General features: G+C 37.6%; 1 protein-coding gene across 1 annotated transcript in view; it reads left to right on the plus strand.

Moving 5' to 3' along the window:
* The first annotated feature begins 5,933 nt into the window (after positions 1 to 5,933).
* Positions 5,934 to 27,840, plus strand: part of LOC120412772 (uncharacterized) — a 138,695-nt gene continuing 116,788 nt past the window's right edge. Inside the window, exon 1 of the mRNA XM_039573367.2 lies at positions 5,934 to 7,805. Within this exon, the coding sequence (XP_039429301.1) occupies positions 7,034 to 7,805 (772 nt within the window). The 5' untranslated portion in view covers positions 5,934 to 7,033. The remainder of the gene's footprint in view (positions 7,806 to 27,840) is intronic.

Raw genomic sequence — 27,840 nt, forward strand, 5'->3', positions numbered from 1 at the left:
GACCACCCAATAAATCCTTTCCAATTCCAGGCAGCTTCAGAGCTTCGGTTTGGTCGTTCGTTACGATTCGTTCATGCTCCCGTTTTGTGGGAGCTTTGCAACTGCACAGAAGAAAACTGTGTGATTCGCCAACAATAACAGCACACCTTATCATTTCCCCCTTCAATACCAACCATTCTACCGTCGAGCCCCACCATCGACAGTCCACCTGATTCGCCGCAAGCTCGTCTCAGAAAGCTTGCTTCTTTACACGGAAAGCTTTATATGTTTCTTGTTTTGCTTTTCTTACAAAAGAAAGGTTTAAGATTTGCTTTTGGGAAAACGCTTTTTTCAGAAATCTTTAAAAATTCATGCACAGCGGGGAATCGTCCCAGAAAAAAATCCTATTACTAATTTGAAGGTTTTGATGCGCTCTTTCGATTGAATGTTGGCCCAATTTTTATATTTTAGATTTGTTGCCGTGGGGTCGGAGACGAATATTTTATTTTTCAATTCACAATTTTTGACCAGTTAATGGGATCAAAGCCATTTTTAGAGGTATTTTTTGGACAATTTTACAAATAACACTATTAAATTAAAAGAATTCAGTTTCAAACAAAAAGCCATTCAAAAAAATGCGCCATAAACTGCTTGAGCCCAAAAATTTGAAGCTTTTCCAAAATGTTTTTCCAGAGATATAGCCAAATTAGTGTTTTTCGTATTATTTTTACCCTATTTTTTTCTATTAAACTGTTGGTTTTATACAAAATCATATACTGAACATCAAATTCAAAGTACCGGCTCGTTCTCGCTCGAAAGATCGACAGGTCGTCAAGTCGAAGCATAAACGCCAGCATATTTACGCTTGCGCGTTTTATAATCAGTTTTTTCATGACTTTTCATAATATGTAGATCGACAAAGTGCAATATCGATACATATTCTTTTAGTTAATCATAGACTAGTTTTATTTTAAGCTCTTGTCCAGGGTTACCAGGTCTTAACAGAAAAAAAAAACTGGCAAGCCACATTTCTCGAATAAATGAAAAAAACAATTGTTTAAAAATAGTGTATGTTCACTTTATAGCTTTACAAAATAAATAAAACATATTAATTTAACTAAGACTGGAAGCTAAATTAAAAAATAACATTTGAACAAAAAAAGAAGATTCACAAACAATATTATCCATATAACATTCTATTTTGAACCAGAAAAGAAATAGCGAATTATTATGTTTAAAATTATGATTATCAATTATTGACGCTCAAAAATTATTTTTAGGCACAATTTCAAACAAAACCGATCAAAATCATTAGAAAGTATGATATTTTTCCCTTTAAATATTTTTATCTTTTTTTCTTACTTAGCGTTTACTGGATAGAAAGAAGATTGAGGAAAAAAATATTGAGCAATTCTCGCTGAAACCGTCCCACTAGATGCACATGTACTCAAATCGTTGCGGCAATGTTCACATTCGATTCAGCGCACCAAAAAACCATAAAACAACCTTATAACCAATGAAAATGTCAGCCGTTAGCCACCTGTGAATAAAAACTTGTTTTGAACAATGGATTTTTTCGAAAAAATGCCCTAATTTGAAGAAATGATATCTCCCAAAATACATTACCAAACATCAAAAACTTATACATCGTTGGAAAGGTAATCGCAAGGGCTTTCTATCCCACTTTAATAAATATTTAAAAAAATATTTTTTCAAGGGTAATTTTCAGGATTTTTGGGAAACTTACTCTTAATTTTGAATTTTGACCGTGTTCGCAACCACTTATCGTTACGAAACCATTTTCATTCGAAAGATTGGACGATTTTGCATAAAATTAACTTGAGAAAAGTAGTGTAATGAAATAGTTTTCGTATAGTTATTAAAGGATGAAAGAAATTGGTCAAATTTCAGTTAAAAATAATCAAAGTTTCGTAACGATAAGTGGTTGCAAACACGGTCAAAATTCAAAATTAAGAGTAAGGTTCCCAAAAATCCTGAAAATTACCCTTGAAAAAATATTTTTTTAAATATTTATTAAAGTGGGATAGAAAGCCCTTGCGATTACCTTTCCAACGATGTATAAGTTTTTGATGTTTGGTAATGTATTTTGGGAGATATCATTTCTTCAAATTAGGGCATTTTTTCGAAAAAATCCATTGTTCAAAACAAGTTTTTATTTACAGGTGGCTAACGGCTGACATTTTCATTGGTTCGAAGGTTGTTTTTATGGTTTTTTGGTGCGCTGAATCGAATGAGAACATTGCCGCAACGATTTGAGAACATGTACATCTAGTGGGACGATTTCAGCGAGAATTGCTCATATTTTGAAAATAGTGAAAAAGCTGGTTTTTACCTTGGAAGGCAAATATCTCGAAATTCAAAGCGATGACCTATACTTTTAATCGATGGAAAATTTTCAGAAATATTCTAAAATCAATTTATAGTACTTTGAAAAATATTTTAGTACATAAAAATATTTATTTTGGGCAAAATATTGCGAAAAATCTATTTTTATCAAAGAAACTCAAATATTTTCCAAGTATTTCTCCAATATCTCAAAATTCAACGCGATAACCTGTACTTAGAATTGATGGAGAATGTTCAGAAATATTCTAGAATCAATTTGTTGTACTTTAAAAAATATTTTAGTACATAAAAATATTTATTTTGGGCAAAATTTTGAGAAAAATCTATTTTTATCAAAGAAACTCAAATATTTTCCAAGTAATTCTCCAATATCTCAAAATTCAAAGCGATGACCTATATTTATTATTGAAAATGTTCAGAAATATTCAGGAATCAATTTGTAGTACTTTAAAAATATTTTAGTACACAAAAATATTTATTTTGGGCAAAATATTGCGAAAAATCTATTTTTTTTTTCAAAGAGACTCAAATATTTTCCAAGTAATTCTCCAATATCTCAAAATTCAAAGCAATGTTCTAAAATTATTATCGATGGAGAATGTTCAGAAATATTCAAGAATCAATTTGTAGTACTTTTAAAAATATTTTAGTACATACAAATATTTATTTTGGGCAAATTGTTGAAAAAAAAATCTATTTTTATCAAAGAAACTCATATATTTTCCAAGTATTTCTACAATATCTCAAAATTCAAAGCGATGACCTATATTTATTATTTAAAATAATGTCAAACTTGTTTTTGCATGAAACCTCGATTTTTTCCAAAAATCACTATTTTTTCAAAAATTCATAACTCGGTGGCAGATTTTTTGACCATGACCATGTTTGTCTATGGCTCAAAAGTTACGGATTTTTGTCCCCTAGAACATATCAAAAAATCTCAATTTTTTTTCCTTGTACCTATTTTTTTCTCAAAAGTCCTCAACAATACCTACAACTTTGCCGAAGACACCAAATTGATCAGAAAATTCACTCAAAAGTTACAGCTGTTTGAATATTTACATACCATTTTTGTATGGACAGCAGCCAAAATTGTGAATCTATGACATTTCCCCGAAACCCATATTACCGAAGGGACATTTCCCCGAATGCCACTTCCCCGAAAAGACACTTCCCCTAATAGTCATTTCCCCGAATTCCATTTACCCGAATTTCCCATTTCCCCTAATCGTCCACATCCCCGAATGCCATTTTCCCGAATGGGCCACAATCCCGAATGCCACTTACCCGATTAGTCATATAGTCATTTCCCTGAATGCCATTTCCCCGAACGCGGTCAAGCGGAAATGCCCGGTGCCCAGGAGCGCGCGAAAAAAAAAAAAAGAAAAAAATTGATGACAATTTGTATCACATCAAACAACATATTTAAAGGTTCGCCTTGAATGATCAACTTTCTTTTTGGCTTCATTCAGAACAGACGTAGCATTTTAGGGGGGATTCAATACAAATTCAAATACAATGAATATTGTTACAGACTTTTTTTATACATATATTCTCAAAAAAAAAAATCTTTTAATAAAATTTGTACCAGCCTTATGTACCTATTTGTCCGATTTTTGGATTCTTTGACAAAATTCGAAAAAAGACAAATTTCCTTGCAAATTTCTCAAAAACAACATCTAATTATGCGGTTGAATACAAATGTTAATTGAACAAAAAAAAATCTAGTACAGTCCAGACTTGATTATCCGAAGGCTTCGGAAAAATTTCACTTCGGATAATCAAAACTTCGGATAATCGAATCACGAAAAAAAATTTTTTTTGGTGCCTATTTTTTTTTATTATCGAGCGTATGTCCCCTTAACTACGTTAAAGTGATTTAGAACTTTTAAATCCAAAAAAAAGAATTTTATTATTTAATAGGCAATCAACTATTCAAATTTGACTAAAATGGGGTTGCAGTGCTCAAATTTGATGTTTAAAACAAGAAAAAGAAAAAAAAACGAAAACAAAATTTTGTTCTTGATTCAATTATTCGAAGTCCCATACAAACCTTTGGATAATCGAAACTTCGGACAATCGAGGCTTCAGATAATCGAGTCTGGACTGTAATTGGGTCCTAAAATTAAGCTTAAATTTGTGATATTATTGTTCACAACGATAAGGCTTATTTTTCCAAGTACAATGACCCTTTGAACGACCGCAAAGGATTTAAAATGGATTTTTAATTCATTTTTTTTTAAATTCAGTTCACGGCCCTTCTTGGCAGAAAAGCTTCTACTTGACAGCTCGTTCCAAGGGGACCATAGTTGATTCATCGAAAAAATGTTGTCTTGTCAATAACTTTTTATTTGCATAAAAATTAAAAAACGTTATCAGAAATGGTTTTTAATCATGTTTCTTACCGTTGTTCATAAAAATTGACAAAGGGCTTTACTACCCAATTGGCGTAAGTGTCACTTCGGGGAAATGGCATTCGGGAAAATGGCCGATTAGGGGAAATGGCATTCGGGGATATAGCCGATTAGGGGAAATGATATTCGGGGAAATGGCATTCGGGGATGTGGCTGATTAGGGGAAGTGGTATTCGGGGATGTGGCCAATTAGGGGAAATGATTTTCGGGGAAATGGCATTCGGGGAAATGTCATTCGGGGAAATGAGCTAGACCCCAAAATTGTATGGAGACTTGTATGGATAAACCAATCACACAAAATAGTTTATTTGGTCATAGGGAAGGCCCCCACAAAGTTTGAGCCAAATCAAAAAATACAAATAAAATCCATTTCCGGTTTTGGTAGAGAATTGCTCTAGATGGTTCCCCCGTGGAAGTTAAAAAAACCCTGTTTTGTTTGCTGTTCTGATTTTGAATATAATGTTGAAGATTATTGATTTCTATTTAGTTTTTGAGAACTGATATAAAAACCTTGAAAAATATTTTAAGCTTGGCACAATGTTTGACTCATCCGGCCTGAAAGATTTCAACTGCCTTATAAAACTTGATTCGTCGTGCTAGTTCTACGGCTTGAAGTTCTTTATCGAATAAAATGATAGATTGAAATAAACCCTAATTTTTCTATTTTTTCCGTGCAAAGCCGACGCCAACACTTACGTCACAGTGCTTTTCCCCCTCTTCGCATCCTGTAACCATCAACCTTACCCAACCCCACCTTCCCAGCAAAGAACACAATGGAAAGTCACCGGGCACCTGAGCTTTCGCGACGACGACGTTTTGCCGACGTCCCCCGCGCTGGTGGAAAATTTTCCACGACCTCCAACCACCTCCTCTCTCTTTCTCTCTCTCTTCCAAGTCCAATCTCAACGGAGGAAGGTTTGGGAGGCCAACTGTTTCGTGACGTCGCCGCCGTCGGAGATTGTACACGACGACGACGACGGCAGAGGTCCTGAATGAAAAAGGTCGGCGCGTGCGCCCCAGCGACTCGGCCCGAGAGTAAAAGCTCCGCGGCGTGGGACGCGCTTTCGGAAGGACACACACCGAAGTGCTGTTGCGTTGTTAGCCGAGAGCTTCGGCCCGGAACCAGCAGGCACACGATTCATTCGCGTTTCATCCCTTCGACGAGACAGTACCGGAACGACGACGTGTTACGCCAGAGCGCTGAGACGGCCAAGGAAGACAGACGCGAGACGCGCGAGACGTTGGTCTGTCCCCGTGAGTGAGTGTGTCCCCCCGGCGTGTGTGTCCGCCGCCCGTCATGGCCCAAGCGGGTCCAGCTTGCCCGCGTGAAGACGGTACCAACTTTGGTGGCAACAACACTCTGACGAAAAAGGTCGCTAGAGGCTAGGCTAGTGCGAGCCAAAGTGGTAACGAAGAAGAAGAAGAAGACACGCTCCTGTGGAAGTTACGGCAAAACACTTCCGGGAACCCGCGAGGATACACAGCGCACACCTGTCGAACGTGTCACCCGTCAAGTTGTCGCAAGTTCTGGAGTTCTAAGGTCTTCTGGCTGAGCTGTGTCCCCCCCACCAAACGCGCGCGTGAGTGTGAGTGAGTGAAGAACGGAATCAACAAAGGCAAAACCACTACCACCAGTCGGGTGCAGCCAGTGTTCAGTGTGGTGTTCAGCGGAACCGGAGATAGTGAAGAACGCGTGAAGAAGTGAGTGCGAAGCGAGCGGAAGAGGTTCTATTTTTATACACTAACAAGTCCGGGCTTGTGCAAGAGGAAGAAAACGCAAACACACACACCAACAGCGTTACGCCGTAACGCCAGGAAGGAAAAGAGCAAGAGTTGTGTTGTGTGAGGCCCCCCCTCCGGTTGAAGAAGCTCCGGTGCGAGAAAAGAGTGTGTGGTTCGTGGTGAAGAAGAATCAATATCTAGGCGCTTGCGGGAGTTGGTCGTGTGTTGTTGTCGTGGACAAAGAAGACCGTCCGCGCGGTTCAGGTGGTCACACCAACACACACAATCAGGATAACAACGCTGGCAATCGATATCGGAAGTGTGCGGAGAGGATTCACTGCGAGGTTGCGCCTAAAAATAGACTGCCGCGAGGCGACCTCTGGTGTGAGAAAAACGGGAGGCGCGCTCACCCCCTTTTGAACCTGTTGATTAACTTATTACGCGAGTTTGTGCGTGCAAGTGCGTGTGTTTTCGTGTGAAAGGCGCAAGGTTACCCCACCCGGTTGACCAACTCTCTATTGTACATAGACCCCCAACCCCCCCAAAGCGCAATGTTCCGCGAGGTTCTGCCCATTCTGGCGTACATGAGCGTCCTGTCCAGCACGTACTCGCTGCACATGGCGCGGGACGCGTACCTCAAGGCACCGCCCCCACCCCCGCCCGCCTCCGCCCAGCAGCTGCTCGAAGAGCTGGACGACATGTCCGAGCTGCTGGCGGCGGAGAACGCCATCCCGGCGGCACCCCCCATCCCAAACAACAACCCCCACCAGCAGCTGCTCCAGCAGCAGCAACAGCTGGCCGTCGGTGCAGCGATGCAACAGGCTCACCTCGGAATCGCCACGTCCTCCGGGGCCGCCTCCGGCGGTCCCCACGGCGTCGTCATCAACCACCTCACCAGTAACGAACTGCCCGAGCTGAGTCCGCCGCCGGTGCGCCACCCCGTAGGTCCCCTCATCCAGCCGCGCGGTCTCCAGGAGCTATTCGGCGTGCAGAACAACTACGTCGGCCACAACAACCCGCACAACGCGCAACAGAACCGACCCCAGCAGCAGAACCGGAACGCCGCCGAACTGGTCGGCGACGATGACGACGAGGACGGCGCGGATCAACCGCTAGAGCAGCGAAATCCCGCCAACAACAAGCGATCGTCCTCGTCGTCGTCGGCGAGCTCGTCCGGATCGTCCGGGGACAGTAGTGGGCAGAACGGAGGAGGAGCTGCGGGAGGAAGTGCTGGTGGCATGCCGTCGATTCCGCACGGCATGGCCAGCCAGCTGATGCTGCGCAGTGCCCGCGGACAGCGGCAGTACGACGTGCCGCAGATCGGTGAGTAAAATGGGGTTGTAGGAGGACACATGCGCGACCGATTCTCAAGGTCTTGAGCGGGGAAGAATTTTTGCTGGCGTTTTACCTGGACGCCTGGAGCACGACCGTGAACGTTTATTACGGTGCTAATTGATGGATGTGATCCTAGAGTTGGGTGGTAGAATATTCTATTACCTTCGTTGGAATTCTAGAGAACTTCAGAAGAAGTACTGCAATTCAGTAGTGCAATAATGAAGATAACTGTTTCTAGTAGCGCTGGGACATCTGTAAAATATACCTTATATCTCTAAATTTGTACGGGAAATTGGAGCTGTTTTTCGCCATTGCCTAAATGTCATGCAATAAGTACGAGAAGGGAACCGCACTAATTTCAAGGTTAAAAATTTCATCTGCTTCAACCCGATTTTGGGAATTCGCTTCCGTTTCCCGGATATCGCAATACACACTTGTGACATAGACTAATTTATCATCAAAATTATCGTGCACACTTGTGACCCGTCATACATGTTGTTGGAAAATGTGGAATTTTTTTTTGTTTTTCACAAATTTATGTTGATACACACTTTCAAAGGCAATGCAATCTTTTGTTTTCGAAAATATACTGATTAAGTCGGTTAAACTATTGAGTTAAGCCTATTTTAGTTCGTATGGGAATTCTGTGCACACTTGTGACACGTAGTACAATTTTACTTTCGAAACACACTTGTGACACGTGCTTTTCAGATTTTTGTTTACATAATTTACTGTATCTTTTAACTTGTGTAACTAAATTATTTGAAACTTGGAGCGTTTGTTAGGCGATAGTATACGAACCGATTGCTTCAAGAAGTTTTACTCTACCATTCATAGTTTTGAAAATATTTATCATCAAACTTTAAAAATCGATTTTCTCGTATAGTACTAAATGGTCGTTGTCAAAAGATAGCACACAACAGACGATTTATTCAATCAAGTTAAACAATAACAAAACTCTGAATATATTTTGTATCTATAAGACCAAGAATTCGAACCTGCGTCCTAATTTTTGTAAAAACAATGACAATCTGCTTTAAAAAAATTGCAGTAGAAATCGGTGAAATGCAGTCGATTTACTGGGAGAAAATCGTACATTTTTCTAAGGACTACTGCAAATCAAATAAGATGTGGCATTTCTGATAAGGTGAACAAATTTCAAGCATTTGCTCTTAACGCTACAATAGTTCTCGTAATCAGGATTAAGTGGCTTAATACTCAAACAGAAAAAAAAATTGCTCTTAACACCTTAAATCCCAAGCTCGAGAAAAAGGGGGTTGTATGGAAATTCCCCCTTTTTCTCGAGCTTGGGAGTTTAGGTGTTAATAAAATAGGAAGAGAGCCTTGAAGGCACACTGTTTATTGCAATTGAAAACATTTCAAAAGGGCGTACCTCAAAATTGTGACATTTTTTACGATAAATTTAAGTTAGCCAAAAAAAACACATAAAAATTAATTTTGGTATTAGAACCAGATAAAAACATATCATTATCTTTTCATTATATTTGTTTGATCTAAACGAATTTCTTTCTTAGTCATAACTTTACAAAACGGCTTATGATCAAAAAGAGGCACAAGTCTGGAAAGAAAACAGTACTAAACCATTTCCATTGAGTATTCAATGCTGACTTATCAGCACTTGGATTTTGTTTTCTGGAAATCTGCTGGATTAGCAAAAATATCAGTTTGTTGTTGATAATTTCTACATATTGAGAAAGTATCAACTTTTGAAAGCTTCGTTATAGAAAATTCTTTTTGTTATAGAAAATTCTTAAACCTATTTTAAAATACTTCAGAGTCATAGTTTATGTTCAAAACCAAGTTTGAAAATGCCAAAATAAGCTTAAAAACTATTTTAAACGGTAGTAATTCTGTATGGTTTCTTAAATCTACTTCTCATAGTATTTTTTTATGATATTATAGAGATTTTATTAATTGAAAAAAAATCTCGTTAGTTTTTTCATACAAAATGGACAAATGAATATTCGATATATGTGTTATGAGAAAGATTTTTCTAAGCGATTTTTTGTCTTCGGCAATACACACTTTTACCTTTTACCGAATTCGGTTGTTGATTTAGTTTTTTTTAACGAATCCGGATGTTGAAAAATCGGTTAAGTTTAGATCGGTAAACCATCTGTCAAAATGAACAAAATTTTACCAAATTTCGGTTGTACGATGAACAATAATGAACTTCATTACCAAATTTCGATAAGTTTTTACCAATTTCTGTAGTTTATAGTTTACCGAACTGTTCAGCAGTTGAAAATTCGGTAAACTTTTCCGAATTCGGTGAACAAATCTAAGTGTGTGAAGTAGGTAATAACAAAGAATTTTAAAAGATCTCAATTTATTAAAATTAACTCTTTATTTTTTCCATGCTTTTTCCATTTTTAAGGCAATTATCATACACAAAATTTGGTTCAATTTAATATGCAAAATCGAATTTACAATCAAAAATTACAAGTTGAAGGCATTTCAAGGTTACAATAAAAAAAAAACCGGAGTGGAGCCATCTGAATAAAAAAGTATTTTCGAAATTTTTCTGGAATTTTCCTTTTAAGTCTTGATAAAACGGTCTGCTAGGTGCTGAGGCCTATTAAAGATTTAGTATTTCTCAGTGTTAGTACTCAATTTGCTCTCATTTTCAACTGATGATATATCAGAAACTGTTGGTTCGAAATTCAATGTTAAAAATTGAAACTTATGTCAAGTCTTCTTCTCTTTTCGAATGAAAATATTTTTTTTTATTTTTGAATCTGGTTTTTCCTTTTTAATGGGCTGAAAATGCTTATTTTGGATGTCATAAAATCTCGCGAAGTTCTATGAACTACTCAAATGTTGGAACAACACTATTGTAGAACAAAATTGATTTTTGAAGGATTTAAAATATTTTAGGATTAGGGTAATGTTGGATTCAAGAGGATTTATTTCTTATATGAACGATATAAATGGTTTTTGAATGTTAAAATGTAAATTCCTTAAAATCCAATAAATTCCAAAATAAACATAAATTTCAATAAAGAAAGCATTCTACAATATTACTGAAAAATTTATAAAAATAATTCTTGTGACGTCAATGATTATTTGAAGTATAAATTAAATGTTCTTTGGTACGTTGCAAAATAAATTGAATTGAATTGAAAATAAGAATTAGTAAATTTTGAATGTTGCTAATGAATTCGTCCCTAAAACTGTTTCTGCTGATTTGTTTTGTCGTTATTTCCCAATCCTTCAACACATCAAACATGATTGGCCCTCATGAATTCCAAATCTCAAACGAGCTCGCGTTCCTCCAAACTCGACGCTCACAAATGCCTTTCAATATTAATCAACATTCTCGTGCTCTCTGCAAAATACCACACCATCAATCCCTGTGCTTTTTCCTCCAAATGTAGGTTTCATCCTTAACAACAGGCCGTCGGCATTTTGACCGCCGGGAGGCGAAACCGAAAGTAAAAGGCCAACGGAATTCTCCCGGTGTGTGTGTGTGGGTTAATTTTTCATCTGTTTTCCGAAACAGCACAGAGCAGGTCCTCCTCCCTTCCGGGAAGGTCAGCAGCAGCAGTCTGTTTTATTTCTCATCAGGAAACAATTCCACACGGGGCACGGCGCTTTTCGCCCTAATTGGGGTGTGCGGAGCGCTCATAAACATCTTCATCATCGGCCAGTTTGATTGCCCGGTTGATTAGTCGAGAGAAAGAGGAGCTATGCTTTTTATGGTTTGGGGGGGAAGAATCTTCTAACACAACAGGTTGCTGCTGCCGCCGGACGTGAGTCGGTGCAAAAATAATAATAATAAAATGGGTTCTAAGGATGCAGATGTGCCTTGGCGAGGACATTTTCGCTGGCGTTTGCGCATGCTTGAGCTTCGTCAAGGCTGAATTCTGGATGGCTGTGGCTGGATGGATGACACGAAGGAACAGCAGTTCCGGCGGCGCGGCGAGGAACGATGATGCCATTTTCCTGATATTTAATAAATGTTTATTTTATTAATGTAATGATTACAACCAAAAAACTTGCCAAACTAATTTTTAGGAAATAATTTCAAATCTTTCAGAACTTCCAAAGGTTATGCCTTCCAAATTTTTTAAAAAATATAAGTCTTCCAAATCTTTCAAAACTTCTCCTTCAAGATTAACATTTTTTTATAATCTCACAATTTCAAATGAGCCTTCTACTTTCAAGTCTTCCCAATCTTCCAAGTCTTCTAAACTTTCCAAATCTGCAAAGTCTTCCGAATATTCCAAGTCTTTGAATTATTGCAAGTCTTCTAAATCATTCAAGTCTTCCGAATTTTCCAAATCTTTCAAGTCTTCGAATTCTTCCAAGTCTTCGAATTCTTCCAAGTCTTCTAAATCTTCCAAGCCTTCTAAATATTCCAAGTCTTCTAAATCTTCCAATTCCCAATCTTTCAAGTCTTCCAAATCTTCCAAGTCTTCCAAATCTTTCAAGTCTTTCAAATCTTCCAAGTCTTCGAAATCTTCCAAATCTTTCAAGTCTTCCAAATCTGCCAAGTCTTCTAAATCTTCCAAGTCTTCGAATCCTTCCAAGTCTTCGAATTCTTCCAAGTCTTCTAAATCTTCCAAGTCTTCTAAATATTCCAAGTCTTCTAAATCTTCCAATTCCCAATCTTTCAAGTCTTCCAAATTTTCCATGTTTTCCAAATCTTCAAGTCTTTGAATTCTTCCAAGTCTTTGAGTTCTTCCAAGTCTTCTAAATCTTCCAAGTATTCCAAATCTTTCAAGTCTTCCAAATCTTCCAAGTCTTCTAAATCTTCCATGTCTTCCAAATCTTTCAAGTCTATCAAATCTTCCAAGTCTTCTAAATCTTCCAAATCTTCCAAGTTTTCTAAATCTTCAAAGTCTTCGAATTCTTCCAAGTCTTCTAAATCTTCCAAGTCTTCTAAATCTTCCAAATCTTTCAAGTCTTCCAAATCTGCCAAGTCTTCTAAATCTTCCAAGTCTTCGAATCCTTCCAAGTCTTCGAATTCTTCCAAGTCTTCTAAATCTTCCAAGTCTTCTAAATATTCCAAGTCTTCTAAATCTTCCAATTCCCAATCTTTCAAGTCTTCCAAATTTTCCATGTTTTCCAAATCTTCAAGTCTTTGAATTCTTCCAAGTCTTTGAGTTCTTCCAAGTCTTCTAAATCTTCCAAGTATTCCAAATCTTTCAAGTCTTCCAAATCTTCCAAGTCTTCTAAATCTTCCATGTCTTCCAAATCTTTCAAGTCTTTCAAATCTTCCAAGTCTTCTAAATCTTCCAAATCTTCCAAGTTTTCTAAATCTTCAAAGTCTTCGAATTCTTCCAAGTCTTCTAAATCTTCCAAGTCTTCTAAATCTTCCAAATCTTTCAAGTCTTCCAAATCTTCCAAGTCTTCGAATTCTTCCAAGTCTTCCAAATCTGCCAAGTCTTCCAAATCTTCCAAGTCTTCTTAATCTTCCAAGTCTTCCAAATCTTCCAAGTCTTCGAATTCTTCCTCAAAGTCTTAACTCTAATCACTTTTTTCACACTGTACATTACTCACGTATTACACACTAAACACTAAATACTCACTTTCACTAATAAAAAACAGTTCAGCTAGTGATAGCTTCCAAGTCTTCTAAATCTTCCAAATCTTTCAAGTCTTCCAAATCTTCCAAGTCTTCGAATTCTTCCAAGTCTTCCAAATCTGCCAAGTCTTCCAAATCTTCCAAGTCTTCTTAATCTTCCAAGTCTTCCAAATCTTCCATGTCTTCGAATTCTTCCTCAAAGTCTTAACTCTAATCACTTTTTTCACACTGTACATTACTCACGTATTACACACTAAACACTTAATACTCACTTTCACTAATAAAAATCAGTTCAGCTAGTGATAGCTTTCAGTGAAACTTTAAATTTGACGTCCTGATTAGAGATGAAAATCCAATTTTTAATCACTTTATCATTACGGTCTTCCTAGTGTCACCAGTTTGCAATGTCTTCATATTTTCACAATCTTTAGTCGTTTTTCTTTGTTCAAGTATACTAAGTTACCATAATTCTGCACTTGATTCTCATCAAACACTGCATACACTCCACACAAATAATTTTTGAATTCCAGCGAAGCCTTAAATTTGACGTCCCGATTAGAGATGAACATCCCAAATTTTTAACCTTCCACGAACCACCTTCCCCGCAGGATCACCACAATTGATGACCTTACTGGAAGCCACCTTCCGGAATCCCATTTTTCCCACACACATCCAATTAGGGCCGATAATCTTTTTGCGCTGAGCTTGCCAATAAGTTCTACCCAGGCTTAGCAATCTTTTCCCCGCTCTCCGCGCTTGACAGCAAATAAATTGGCAGGTTCAGATAAGCTGTTCCGTTTCCGCGCCCTGGCTGAAAACCGCACAGCCGGAATCTACACCGTCAAATAAACGTCACCGGGCGTAATCCACGAAGAAGCTTTACACCCAAGTTTCCGGACAATTTTGCGCGCTCGGTGAACTTTTAACCTTTTGGTTGGGTACTGTAGCGAGGGTGGCGTTGAACACGCCGAAATGTATGCAATTTGCCTCTGAAAACTCTGAATAAGATGTTTTGCCTAACTTTAGGCTATTTGAACAAAGCAACGCCATCTATTGATAAAATTTTGAAAACACCTCCCAAATTTGCCTACATTCAGGCGTTTTCCCCTTCTCAGTTCAACGCCACCTATCGGCACGGTAACCAAGCTCCAGCAAGCTCGGAAAAATATGAATAGCACAACTTTTTCCCCCCCGCTAGAAATTGCCAAGGAAAAGTACTTTCCGCAAAAGTTGACCCGGTCGAGACGGCGCCGCCTTGTTGACACACTCGTCACTCGCTGCGTCGTCACCTGTGGCCACCTGTTTGTTGCACCGTGCAATCCGGACGTGACGGTATTAAACCACTTTTGCTGGAAGAGGAACAACACTTCGTGACATAAATTGCGGAACTCGCAAGCTTTGCTTGCGCGATCACAAAAGTGATTTGCGAAATTGATTGCTTTTGCAACGTGCTGCATACTTTTAGGCGTATTGAGTATAGGTTGGTTTAGTTTCTAATGTTTGTAAGATTATAAAAATTGAACCGCTTTCTGCGTGGTTTGGACACCAATGCTATGGAACGAGCCCCGGAGGGCAATGTGTCGTGTCATGCCGTAAATTTCCGTTTGCCAGGTGCGTTCCCGAGGGGAATTCTGCAGGTGTGGCAGATGGCTTCCCGTCAATGGTGTGTGTGTGTGACAGGGAGCTGTTAGAGTGGTTCCGTGGAATGATCTGGCGGATCGTTAAAATTGCAATCGATTAGAGTGTGATGTAAGGAAAGCATGTGAGCAATTTTTGCTCTACTTTTCCGACAGGGGGAAGTACCCGTTGAGTGATGTAATGAGGAGTAATTTTCTGGGTAAATATTTATAAGTCTCTGTGGAGCTAACTTTTATTCCATCAACAGATTAGGGTGGTTCCAAATTTCCAAACTTGCAATCTAAAACAAAATAAATCGACAATGAACACATTTTGACTTCAAATTCAAAACATTTCCAAGAGCAACCCTAACATGGTCAGTGAAATATTTCGGATCCACTTTTCTCGTTCCAAGTTTTCTATGTGCGTGAGCCACACGTGTAGGTGTAGTTGCTCTGCCAATTGTTAATGGATTCTCGGAAGCAAAAGCCAGCAGGCAGTCGCACCTGAATTGTTTTGCCTGCCGTCTGTCAGAGTGGTGAGTTGAGAAAATTGAGTTGGCAGAACCAGGTGACTGGACCTGAGCTGGAACAAATACATGGTCTATTGCGCACTATTTGCTTCGGACGATTAGCTTTGAGGGGACTGTGAATGATGTAGCATTTGAAAAGTCAGGAAATTTTCCTTTCAAGTCTTCTAAATCTTCCAAGTCTTCTAAATCTGCCAAGTCTTCTAAATCTTCCAAGTCTTCTAAATTTTCCAAGTCTTCTAAATCTTGCAAGTCTTCCAAATCTTCTAAATTTTCTGAATCTTCCAAGTCTTTTAAATTTTCCAAGTCTTCTAAATCTTCCAAGTCTTCTAAATCTTCCAAGTCTTCTAAATCTTCCAAGTCTTCTAAATCTTCCAAGTCTTCTAAATCTTCCAAGTTTTCTGAATCATCCAAGTCTTCTGAATCTTCCAAGTCTTCTGAATCTACCAAGTCTTCTAAATTACCCAAGTTTTCTAAATCTTCTAAATCATCCAAGTTTTCTGAATCTTCCAAGTCTTCTAAATTTTACAAGTCTTCCAAGTTTTCTGAATCTTCCAAGTCTTCTAAATCTTCCAAGTCTTCTAAATCTTCCAAGTCTTCTAAATCTTCCAAGTTTTCTGAATCTTCCAAGTCTTCTAAATCTTCCAAGTCTTCTAAATCTTCCAAGTCTTCTAAATCTTCCAAGTCTTCTAAATTTTCGAAGTCTTCTAATTCTTCTATTATTTTTTTACTTATGAATCTTCCTAATCTTCTTAGTCTTTGAAATTCTTTAATTTCAAAATCTGTCAAGTCTCTCAAGGTACTCAAAAGCATCACTATCACTATCTTTATCACTATCACTATCACTATCACTATAACTATCACTATCACTATCACTATCACTATCACTATCACTATCACTATCACTATCACTATCACTATCACTATCACTATCACTATCACTATCACTATCACTATCACTATCACTATCACTATCACTATCACTATCACTATCACTATCACTATCTCTAACTCTATCACTATCACTATCACTATCACTATCACTATCATTATCACTATCACTATATCACACACTCAAATTTATATGCATACTTTCACCTGAAAAAAACTTATATCAACTGTGGAAAACTTCCTGTAAGGCCTTTAATTTGACGTCCGGTTTAGAGATGAAAACCAAAATTTTACATTTGTTCATAATCTAGCAAAAGAGAATTTCAAAAATGAAGTCCGTTTTTGAAATCAAATTTTCGTTGAGCAACAGTTTTATTTTTCAAATTAACGCTTGTAAGGTTCATCAGGTAGGATTGGCAAGGAACCACGATTATTTTATTGACTTTGAAATGACTTCAATGGAAACTTTTTTATCTTTTCGAGGAAGTAGCTAACCATTGAAGTTCGTTTTTGAAAGCAAATATTCTTCTGGTCAGCAAATTTCTTCCTACATAACATTGCTGCTTGAAAGATCAAGCAAGTTACATCTATAAGATATAACTTTGTTTTAAGTGACTTCGACTTGACTTCAGACGATTTTTCCACAGTTCCAAGAATCACTTCCGTCTTTGAACAGCTTCTAGGATGCCAAAACCCACCCCGAGTGAACACTCTCGTAACTGCTTCTCTCCGACATTAGACCTTCACAGCCATCTCCTCGAGCCCACTTTGATCCACCCACGCAGGAATTGGCAGCGCTCCCCCGCCATTAGGCTGCTGGCCAGCCAAATTTATGACCCCGGGACGCCATCATTCATTACGGGGGTGTCCCTCGGTTTTGGCACACGAAAGGCCTAGACTTTCGCTCGATCCCCCACGCGTGTGGCAGCCAACTTCCGGAAGTCGACGACTCCCACTGGACTGCAAGTGAAACTCCGATTAATCGCGCCAGGCTTCTGGGAAGATGGCGCCGCGAGAGCAAAAGCTAGAACGTCGCGCCCCGATCGATCAATAATAATTCAAGCTTCTCTCGTGCGCGCACAGAGCCAACAGCCGATTAACTTTTTCTTCAGCGTACTCCGCTGTCTACCTTGCTGAAGTGTTTGTGTGTGACTAACGAGAAACGACCTGAGCAGCAACAACTTTTCCATCAAATTCAGTTGGAAAGTTTATCGCTCAACGGCGATGTTCAGAAGAGAAGAAGGAAAAAATTACGGACAAAACATCATCATCATCCATCTTTTGCGACGTCGTCTTGGGCAGCGGCAGTAGAACTCGTGTTCAGGAAGCATGTCAAGAGAGGACACCTTGACAAGATAGCGCTTGCCGGGATACCAATCAACGGGGTGAGAAGTTGTGCCCGGGAAGTTTGCAAGAGTCCTTGAGCGCGCTCCACGTGCCACGTCCAAGTGTGACAGTTGGCTGGCGCGAGGTCAAACGCTAGGTCAAGCAAGCAGCTTTGAAGCTTCAAAGCTGCTTGACTTTATAACGCCTGAATGCATGCATTCAGGCGTTATCTGTTGAACTAGTGACAGATTGACAGTTGACAGAATACTTACTCAGATTGGCTCCAACTCACTTCACTAATTTTATAAGTACTTACCTGAAGATGTTCGAACTTGCACTAAATTGAGCAAAGAGTGCTTTGACTTTGAAGTCCGTAATTGAAGTGAGCTTTCAAGAAAATTTTCGGAATTCCTCGACCTTGAAGTCCGTACTTGAAATCTCCTGAGCAAATAACTCATCTTCATACTATCCCTGTCAGACGGAAGGTCAGTCGGATTACAAAGTTCGAACGACCAACCTGGGATTAGTCTGGCGAAAGTTAAACTTCAAGGTCAACACTACCCTTGGAACAATGTTCCAAGAAAGCACACACCCCCTCCTAACAAGCGCTTCCAATGTTACAAATTGCAATCAGCCTGGACAAACACCCGTCACTTGCTGCTGCTGACGTCAATCAGCTGCGGCGGTGGAAATCACCGCCGCCGCACACACAACATTTGTCGCGCTCACTTAATTATACATCGATAATGTAGCACGGCGTACATTCCATCAGCCCCCCGACCACCACCTCCACCCCCATTAGCAATCAAATTAATTAAATTGCCATTCTGAACAGCGTCGAATTCCACCAGTCGACCAAACCAGTGTTGCCGTGGAATTTACACAAGTCCACGTGCCTCTCTCTTCCTCTCGAAATAGCTGGTAATGAATAAGTTGAATTCCGGCCACGTGCCGCGCGCGCGGTTTCGTCCCGAAAAATTGCAGGGGCAGTGTTGCCAGCCGTGATGGAATTAGTACGTGGGCTTGGTGAAGTTGTGCCAATCAAAAACATTGTTGTTGATGGGAGGATTGAGCAGTAGTGAGGTTCTAATTAAAAAGCAGACTTCTGGGAAGAGTCGTCCGGGGTGGTGGGAAATTGATTAGGACTTTGAAGTTGGGTTCAATTTGAAAACTTTTTGATTGAATTAAAGTGCGTGTTTGAAATTTTTTGAAATCAAACGTTACAAGTTCATATAAAAACATTCCTGAACATTTTTTTGGCCAGACAAAACAAAACTAACAAAAAAAACTAAATAACAAGATCTATTAGAAAACACATGGAAAAATCACATACAATCAATTTTATATACTAATTATAGTTCAAAGTAAAAAATGTGTAAAATTGGAAAATATATTATAATTTATTTATATAAATCAAGACCCGTTTTTGGCAACAAGACTTTTAGACACATTTTCTCAACTCAAAAATTACAGATGAATGAGACTAACTTCATTGTTATTCTAAATTGTTGATCGGAAACCAATCTAATACTTTTTTAGGCAAGAGAAAAGTTTGAAAAAATCGTGTTGTCAAAAATGGGATGGTATTAGCAAAAGCAATTAGGTCAAACTCTGTGTGTACTTTTTCCATGACCTAAGAAGTAATTTGCATCCTTGATTTGTCCATACAAGTCTCTATACAATATTGGCAACCATTATCTTAATATAGCCAAAACTTTGTATCTTGAGAACAGTTTTTATGATTGAATTGGTGTCTTTGGCAATATTGCTTAGAACTTATCAGAAAAAAATTCAAACCTGAATAAAAATTACCATTTTTTTAAATTGAACTATTCACACAAATAATAAAATTACACGATGTCACCATTTTTTAAAATTTAAAATTTTGGAAATGTTTTAAATGACAAAAAATGATTTTTTTTAGCTATGGTACAAGTTGATTAAAATTCATTTGGCAGTGTTTGAAAACATTTTCAAGTTTTTAACGTTTTTATTTTTTGACAAATTTCAAGTTCTTCTCTGGTCAAAATTCCCCAAAAAAAATAAGAATGGAAAATATTGCGAAAAATCTTATTTTCATTGCAAAAACTTAAAAACTTGTACAATCGATCATAAACTATTTAAATAGTAGTTTATGCAACAAGTTTGCAAAAAGAGGATTTTTTCAGCACGAGTCGTACATTTACTCAACGAAGTTCACCGAGTTGGATAAATACGAAGAGTGCTGAAGAAATCAAGTTTTGCAACGAGTTCCATACAACATTTTTTGCAATTCCGAAAAACACCCATTGAGTGAAATTTTAAGTCAAATTTTCATGTATTTTGTCAATAAATTGTTTGATTCATTTTTTTTTTGGAAAAGTGTTACTTTTCGAAACAAGTGCTGAAAAGTAGGTGGCAGTGCGTGGCCGAATGGTTACGCTGTCCGCTTTGTAAGCGGATGATTCTGGGTTCGATTCCCATCTGCTGGAACCTTCCATCGGATGAGGAAGTAAAATGTCGGTCCCGGTCTTGGTTGTTAGGCCGTTAAGTCATTCCAGGTGTAGGAGTCGTCTCCATGCCATAAGTACAAGCAACACACCAAACCAAGCCTACTCCGGTGGAATCGCTGGCGGCGGTTGGACTCGCAATCCAAAGGTCGTCAGTTCAAACACTGGGGTGGAAGGTTCCTTGGAGTAAAAAGAGGTTTGGGTGCTCTCCCCATTCAAGCCTTCGGACTCCTAGGTTCGAGCAGAAACTTGCAATAGAGACCACAAAAGACCCGGGGGTCGTTAATGTGGATGGTTTGTTTTTGTTTTTTTGCTGAAAAGTAGAACTTTTCAGCACTTATTTTGAAAAGTGTTGCTATTCGATTCTGTTATTTTTGGTACAGAAAAGTAGGCTATTTCGTCGTTCAAGAATGACAGGAAAAGTAAGTAGTTTCACGACGCGATTGCAAAAAAAAAAATTACGATTTTATTTGTATTTTATTCAAATTGAGCACTATTAGTCTTTTCGCAATTTTGAATTTTGAGACCTCAGATTTTCTTAAAATCATTCATATTTGCAAATTTGTAACAGTAGCACAACTGCTATAATGCATAAACATTTTGTGATAGTATTTTCTAAAAAAGTTTGAATAATGACCATTACCATGCTTGATTTTAATGTTTAAAAAAAAATTGTAAAATTTCTTAACCTATTCAAAAAAAAAACCTAATTTTGATGATAAAGAAAAACCCACATTTTCCTGTTTGCTCTTCTATCTTAGGAAATCTTCAATGTCTTTAAGGCAAATTTATTGGAAATTTTTAGATCTTTTCGAAAAAAGTATGTTCAGAGATGATCAAGCTTGGCCTATACTTAGAGCGTCCAATTTCCCGGGGTTACAAATTTCCCGGGAAACGGGAAATTTTCAACCAATTTCCCGGGAAATCCCTGGAATTCCCGGGAAATTTTAAATATATTGAAAATTGTTCTGAACTTTGTTCTGATTAATATTAGGCATCGAAATAATATAGGACAGCGACTTTAATGGTTAAAATAAGTGTGAAGATCAATTAACAGCTTGAATTTTTTTATTCAAATCAAAAAAGTATCTCAGGTATATTTTTTTATGGGATGTATTTTTTTATCAATGTGTTCAGACAATGAGTAAAATGAATCCATACTCCACAATCATAAAATTACTTTTAAACTTGCCTCTGTGACCAGTTTGTTTTTCATGACAAATAACTTTTCTAAAACAAGTCATACTGGTTCAGCTCCTCAACAAAATGGTAAAGCTTTTTAGTATTTCCTTAAAATCGAACTTCTCGTGTTTTGAAGTTTGTTTTACTTCAAACAACTGAATATTTTCAAATAATTGGAGCAGGTTTTGAATATATATTTTTCATTTTTTGAGCGCCTCTCAAACCATACAAAGTAGTTTTTTTTAATGGTTTTATTATACCACATGTTTTTCAGGTTTATAATTGACTTCGTTTGAATGTTTTTTCATGGCACAGAAACATGATTGAAATTTTACGATAAATTAACATCATTCCACAATCAGTCTTCCATTTTTCTATATTAAACAATCTTCAAATTTGTAGATATTTTTAGTGGAACGAATTTAATGCAAAATATGAAAACTTTTAATTCAAGCTTCTGATTTGGTACCGCATGCAATATAAATTGATATTTTTATAAGCAAAACTAGTTTCAAAGAATTATAGGTGGAATTTTAACTTTCAATAAATTTTATCCTAAATTCATATGTATTTTGTTGAAAAGCTTATAAACTTTTTAAACTTAATAATAACATTTTTTTTTTATAAGGTCAATGTAAATTTTATTTCCATTTTTTGTTCACTCCCCCTTCTTCAAAAAATTAGGGGGCAAAAAAAATTGGTAAAAATCTAGAGTTTTTTTTTTAAATGTCCTATAAGCAATTGTGTTTATATGTTTATAGGACCTATTAAAAAAACACTAGAAATCTTAAGGCCGTTGCAAATATTTTTCAAAGCATATGTCGCCCCCCCCCCCCCCTTCAAAGTTGGCCTGAATAATCAGGGGGCAAAAAACATATTTTTCGAAAAAAATCAAAATTTTAATGAAAATTCAAGTTAAATCAACTGAAAACCAGTTAAAATGCATTTCCCGCATTTAAAATCATATTCAGCATGTTTGAACTTCTTTGAAAACATTTTAAATTTTCATGAAATACCAATGTACAGTCCCACGAAAAGTTTTTTTTTGCGAAAAAAAAATCCGTCAATACTTCGACATTTTTAAAACTAATGATTGGAAAGCAACTGTACGCCTGTAAAATGCATTTTAAAACACTTTTTTCATCCAAATGTTGAAACCTAGGCTTGTAATTTCAATTTTTATTCTCCCCCCCCCCCTCGACTTTGGTCAGAGCCGAGGGACATATACTTTAAAAAATATTTGCAACGGCCTAATTTTAATGTGTCACATCGGTTGTAATCTATTGAAAATAAATTTTATGACGTTTATTTATGCATTTTAAACCAAACAATGGATTTTTAATCTGCTTACATTTTTTTTAATATTGGGACCATACATCGAAAAGGCAACAAAAAACCAGGAAAAAAAACCATAAATTTATTGATAAAATTTTAATAGCTAGTAACTTGTGAAGCTTATTTTTTTTGTTTTGCAAAAAATATTATTTTTGTTGAATGTTTTGATTTTAACAATAGCAAAATATTATTTCTTGTTTTAGAATAAAAGTGTTTTTCAATCTACACTTTTTTCTTTTGTGTTTTTAGAATCCAAATTTTAAAGGGGTTTATAACCAGTTTTAAATCATTTTGAAAAATAACTCAAAAAATTATCTAAATACATTCGACATAATCAAGCAGCTGAGTAATTTATAAAAATGCTAGAGCAAACTTTTCAATAAGCTCCTTCAAAATCTTCCCTCAGATCTCACCCACAAATATTATTGCTTCCGACACTGAAAAAAAAACACACTAAGCTCCCACTTTCACACGACCATCTCCGAGCAAAATGCTCCAGACTCCTGTGGGATTTCGCATCGTCGTCGCCAAATCGCCACAAAAAGCTCTTCCCATAGTTTTGCGAGTGTGTGTGCGACACCATACATGTGTGTGTGTGTGTGCGTTATCTAAGCGTCGCCACCAGATTTTTCAATCGAAGAGCGGGGGAACTTTCCAAGCAACAGCAGCCCAAAGTGGGGGATAAATCTGACGGCGCGATCTGTGGGTGCGGTTTGCTCGCTTTTCCCGGATTGTTTGCGCGCGCTTTTTTTTCCGGGAAAATCGGGAAAATTGAGAAAGGTGGAGAGTTTGGCGGGGGGTATTGCCCAGGTTGATCTAATTTTGCCAGCGACGGCGACGACGACGACTGACTGGCACACAAACTGAGACGAAATTGGTCGGAGAATGGATTTTGGGATAAATGGTTTTACACTAGGAAAATCTCTCTTTTGGGGGGTGTTTGTAAAAGGGTTATGAGTTGTTTTGAAATGGAATCGATCAGGGCAACATTGTGCGGTTGTTTTGATTAGGAAGTGGAGGAAAAGTTCGGTGACATTCTACATTGTCTGAAAAGCATAGCAAAATTAAATTTAATAAAAAATAAAAAAAAAGTTTCGCAGTTTGCACTCTGCTTTCAACCTGATCACACCAACATTCCCATCACGTACGGTCAACTTGGATGACGTAATTATCTTTTGAATGTCATGTGTTTCCCAGGACTCTCCCTGAACGTGTTTCCCATCCATTTCCAAAGGGAGAAACTTTCACCACCTAAATCAAATCATCAACCCGTAAAAGTCCAAACCAGGAGCCCCAAATGTGGAAGGCCATCGCTCAATCACTTTCAGTCCCCGGCTGACGAGCCCTCGGCTGTCTTTCCCTATTTTTGGCTTCCAAACCATGCTCCATGATGTAGTAGTTTCAAATTGCTGGTGTAATGTCGTGTGTCGTGGGGACATTAATCTTCATTCATATATTAATTATATTAGCCGAAAATTAGCTCCGACATGGGAAAACTCTGCCCACACTCCCACGCTGGTGGCCACTGCAGAAAATGAGGATCCTTTTATCGTTTTCTGGCACATTTGGGACTACAGTTGGCTTTGGATTAAGACTTTGTAGAAAAGTTATTTTGCAAAAAAAATCAAATATATTTAAAAAAAAAATCTAAAAAAAAATAAAGAATAAATTACGAAAGCAACAAGTCAAACAACACTCAGTTTTAATTCAATTTTCGAAACCAACAACTGTTCAAAGGCTCACTGTAGCACATCGAAAAGTACCCAGAGGCAATAAAGGCTAACGCTTTCCAGCGAAAAGAGGGACTTTTTTCGCCCACGCGCTAGAGTGCCTGATGAGACTGCTGGGGCTGGATGTGCACACCGGTTTCTGGTGCCAGCAAAATAAATATAAAAAAGAAGAAGGACGACATGTTAACATCTCACAACAACACAGTTCTGTCGGCGTTCTTTTGGCATTCCAAGTCCGGAGACGGTTCGCAACCGGTCACGTTCCAAGCGTGGAGAATAAAGTGATGATATTGTGCTTGGAATCGAATCGAAAATAACTATATTCTAAAAATTTTGGAGCGCTTGCTTAAGGGTCATTCCATGTCAAGTAAGTACACTTTTGGACTCTACATACACCGATTTGGACCAAGCTTAAAGGAACAATTATTTGACAGAAATCTGAAGTTTTCATAATTCAGATTAATAAATAAAAAAAAATCAAAGCAATTAATTTAAATTTAAAAAGAATTCTTCCAATCCAAATCTCAACAAGGTCAACATTGCATTTTAAATTATTGAACAATTCTCTACGAAATCGGTCTTTTTTCTTTAATTTTAATTTTTGTAATTTTTTATTCGGCTGAAACTTTTTTGGTGCCTTTGGTATGCCCAAAGAAGCCATTTGCATCATTAGTTTGTCCATATAATTTTCCATACAAATTTGGCAGCTGTCCATACAAAAATGATACATGAAAATTCAAAAATCTGTATCTTTTGAAGGAATTTTTTATATCGATTCAGTGTCTTGGGCAAAGTTGTAGGTATGGATAAGAACTTCACTGAAAAAAAATGATACACGGTATAAAAAAAGTGATTTTTTATTTCACTTTTTGTCACTAAAATTTGATTTGCAAAAAAACACATTTTTTTTTTTTTAATGAGACATCAAAAGCTAACTTTTCAGAAATTTCCAGGTTGTCCAAAAAATCTTTGACTGAGTTATGCTTTTTTTTGAATCAATACTGATTTTTTTTTTCAATGTTGAAACATGAAACATCCGTGAAATTTTCCCATCTTTTCGAAAACAATATTTTCAAAATTTTATCAATTTTATTCTATCAAGACTAACATATCAAAAGGGCCAAACATTCAATACTACGCCCTATTGAAATGTTAGTCTTGATTTAAATTTTTTGAAAATTGTGCACTTTGAACTTGGCAATGGTGCCAATTTAAAATAAAACACGATTTTTCAAAAAATAAAAAATAAATTAAAAATACTATTCTTTCAAATATAAATAAAACTTTCTGTAAAAATCAACTCTGAGCTGCATGTATCCAACTTAAAACGATTTTCTTCAACCTGATAAAATAACTGATAAATTTCTAATAAAAAAACAAGAAAAGATGGGTTTCTTAGTGTCAGGAAAATTGTGTCCTAAAATTCATTTTTTTTTATAAAAAATTTATAAGCAGACTATTTAGCTAGGTTTGAATTCGGCAGGTTTGAATTATTTTAGTGTGTACAGAAAAACTGTACAATTTGTGTGTAATATTTAGTTACTTTTCTCCCATAAGTGATTTGCAAGCTTTTGAAGGCTATTTTACCATTAGATTTTCTGCTGTGAACACTAAACAGGGCCGAAACGTTGGACACCCTCGATTTTACCTAATGGTGCCCCTGAAAGCATTAAATGAATCTTTCAGTGCACTTCCATAACTGACCCCCTCCCTCTGGCCTGGCCTAGCAGACCAACTCACCATTCATGACGCGTGGCCGATGACTTCTGTGCAGATGAGCATCTCAAAAGTGCTCTACAAAATCACTCACAACGCCATCAAATTTCCCATTCATGGAATACATATCCATACGAAATCTAGTTTTCCGTTGATGGACTCTCCTCTGATGAAAAGCCATCGCCATCGCAGCCACCATTTTCGCCGGAATCCATAAACGCGCGTCTTAATTGAATAAAGATTATTCCAATTCCACCGAAAAGAGAGCGACTTGGAATCGCCATGGAAATATTCATTTTGAGAATTTTGGATTTTAAATGGCAAAAAAGTCGAGTCGTCGACGGGTCACATTCCCACACACATGCAAGCACACTTACAGAGAGCACTCGAAAATTGCTACCTTCAGCTTCAGCAGCGAAAAAGTGGGTGGTTGGGATTTGGGGTGGGGGTGGCACTTTTCCACCCACACACAGTCACACAGCTTCTGGCAAAGAACGAGTCTGGCTGAAATCTGTGTTCGAAGAGCTTTGCTTTTGGCGTTTGCTCGAGGAAAATAAAGCGAGAGAGAAAGAGAAGGAAGGAGAGATTGCATGTGAGTTCGTTTACGCACATCAAAGAGCCTCAAGAAGGGAGGGGGTGGAAATGGTCCAATCCACCCCCCTGAGCCACCCACTTTGTGTGGGTGGCTGGGCGAACTGCATACAGAGCGAGTACTGGCAAGTGTGCTTTTTTCATTCGGCTGCTGTTGCTGGGCAAGCTGAACTGAGCTTGGAGCTTGGTGACTAGTCGTCGCCAGAATCGTCGTCGTCGTCGTCGGTAGCATCGATCGACGAGACGCCAACGTCAGCTCTACGATATTGCTGCTGCTGCTCGGTTGCTTGGTTGGCCAAAATGTACCTAGAAGTGGTAGGAGCTCTGTAAAAGGTACTTGGAACATGATACTGATGAAGATTTTGATGTGGTTGAGTAAATAAGACTATTAAAAAAATACCTTTTTGAAATTCTGATAAATAATATGCACGAAATATTTTTCCAAGTCGCAAAACAGCATTCCACTTCCAACCCTCCGAAAAATTTTGAACGGTAACTTCAACTAGCTGGTTCTCGGACATAACTCAACCAATCAGGACGATTCTTTTTTTGAGTGAATTGTAAGGATGAGCCTAGAACTTTGCAGAACACGATTTGATCAAATCTGTAATTTTTGCCATCAGAAAACATTGTTCCAACCTAGGTTCCAACTTTTTTTGTGCGTGTGAAAAAATGGCCCAAAATTCCACTGGCAATAAAAAAATACCATTTTCAAAACTGTAACTGTTTTCGATTTTTTTATTTTTCTCGTGTTTTATGAAAAATTTAAAAAGTACTGCATACATATGTTTACATATAGAGCAATTCTCTCAGATATCGGTCATTCGTTTTTTTTATGTATTTTTTAATCCGGCTGAAACTTTTTTGGTGCCTTCGGTATGCCCAAAGAAGCCATTTTGCATCATTAGTTTGTCCATATAATTTTCCATACAAATTTGACAGCTGTCCATTCAAAAATGATTCATGAAAATTCAAAAATCTATATCTTTTGAAGGAATTTTTTGATCGATTTGGTGTCTTGGGCAAAGTTGTAGGTATGGATACGGACTACACTGAAAAAAATGAG

The sequence above is a fragment of the Culex pipiens genome, chromosome 2 (genome assembly GCF_016801865.2).
Source record: "Culex pipiens pallens isolate TS chromosome 2, TS_CPP_V2, whole genome shotgun sequence".
In the NCBI taxonomy this organism is placed as follows: domain Eukaryota; kingdom Metazoa; phylum Arthropoda; class Insecta; order Diptera; family Culicidae; genus Culex; species Culex pipiens.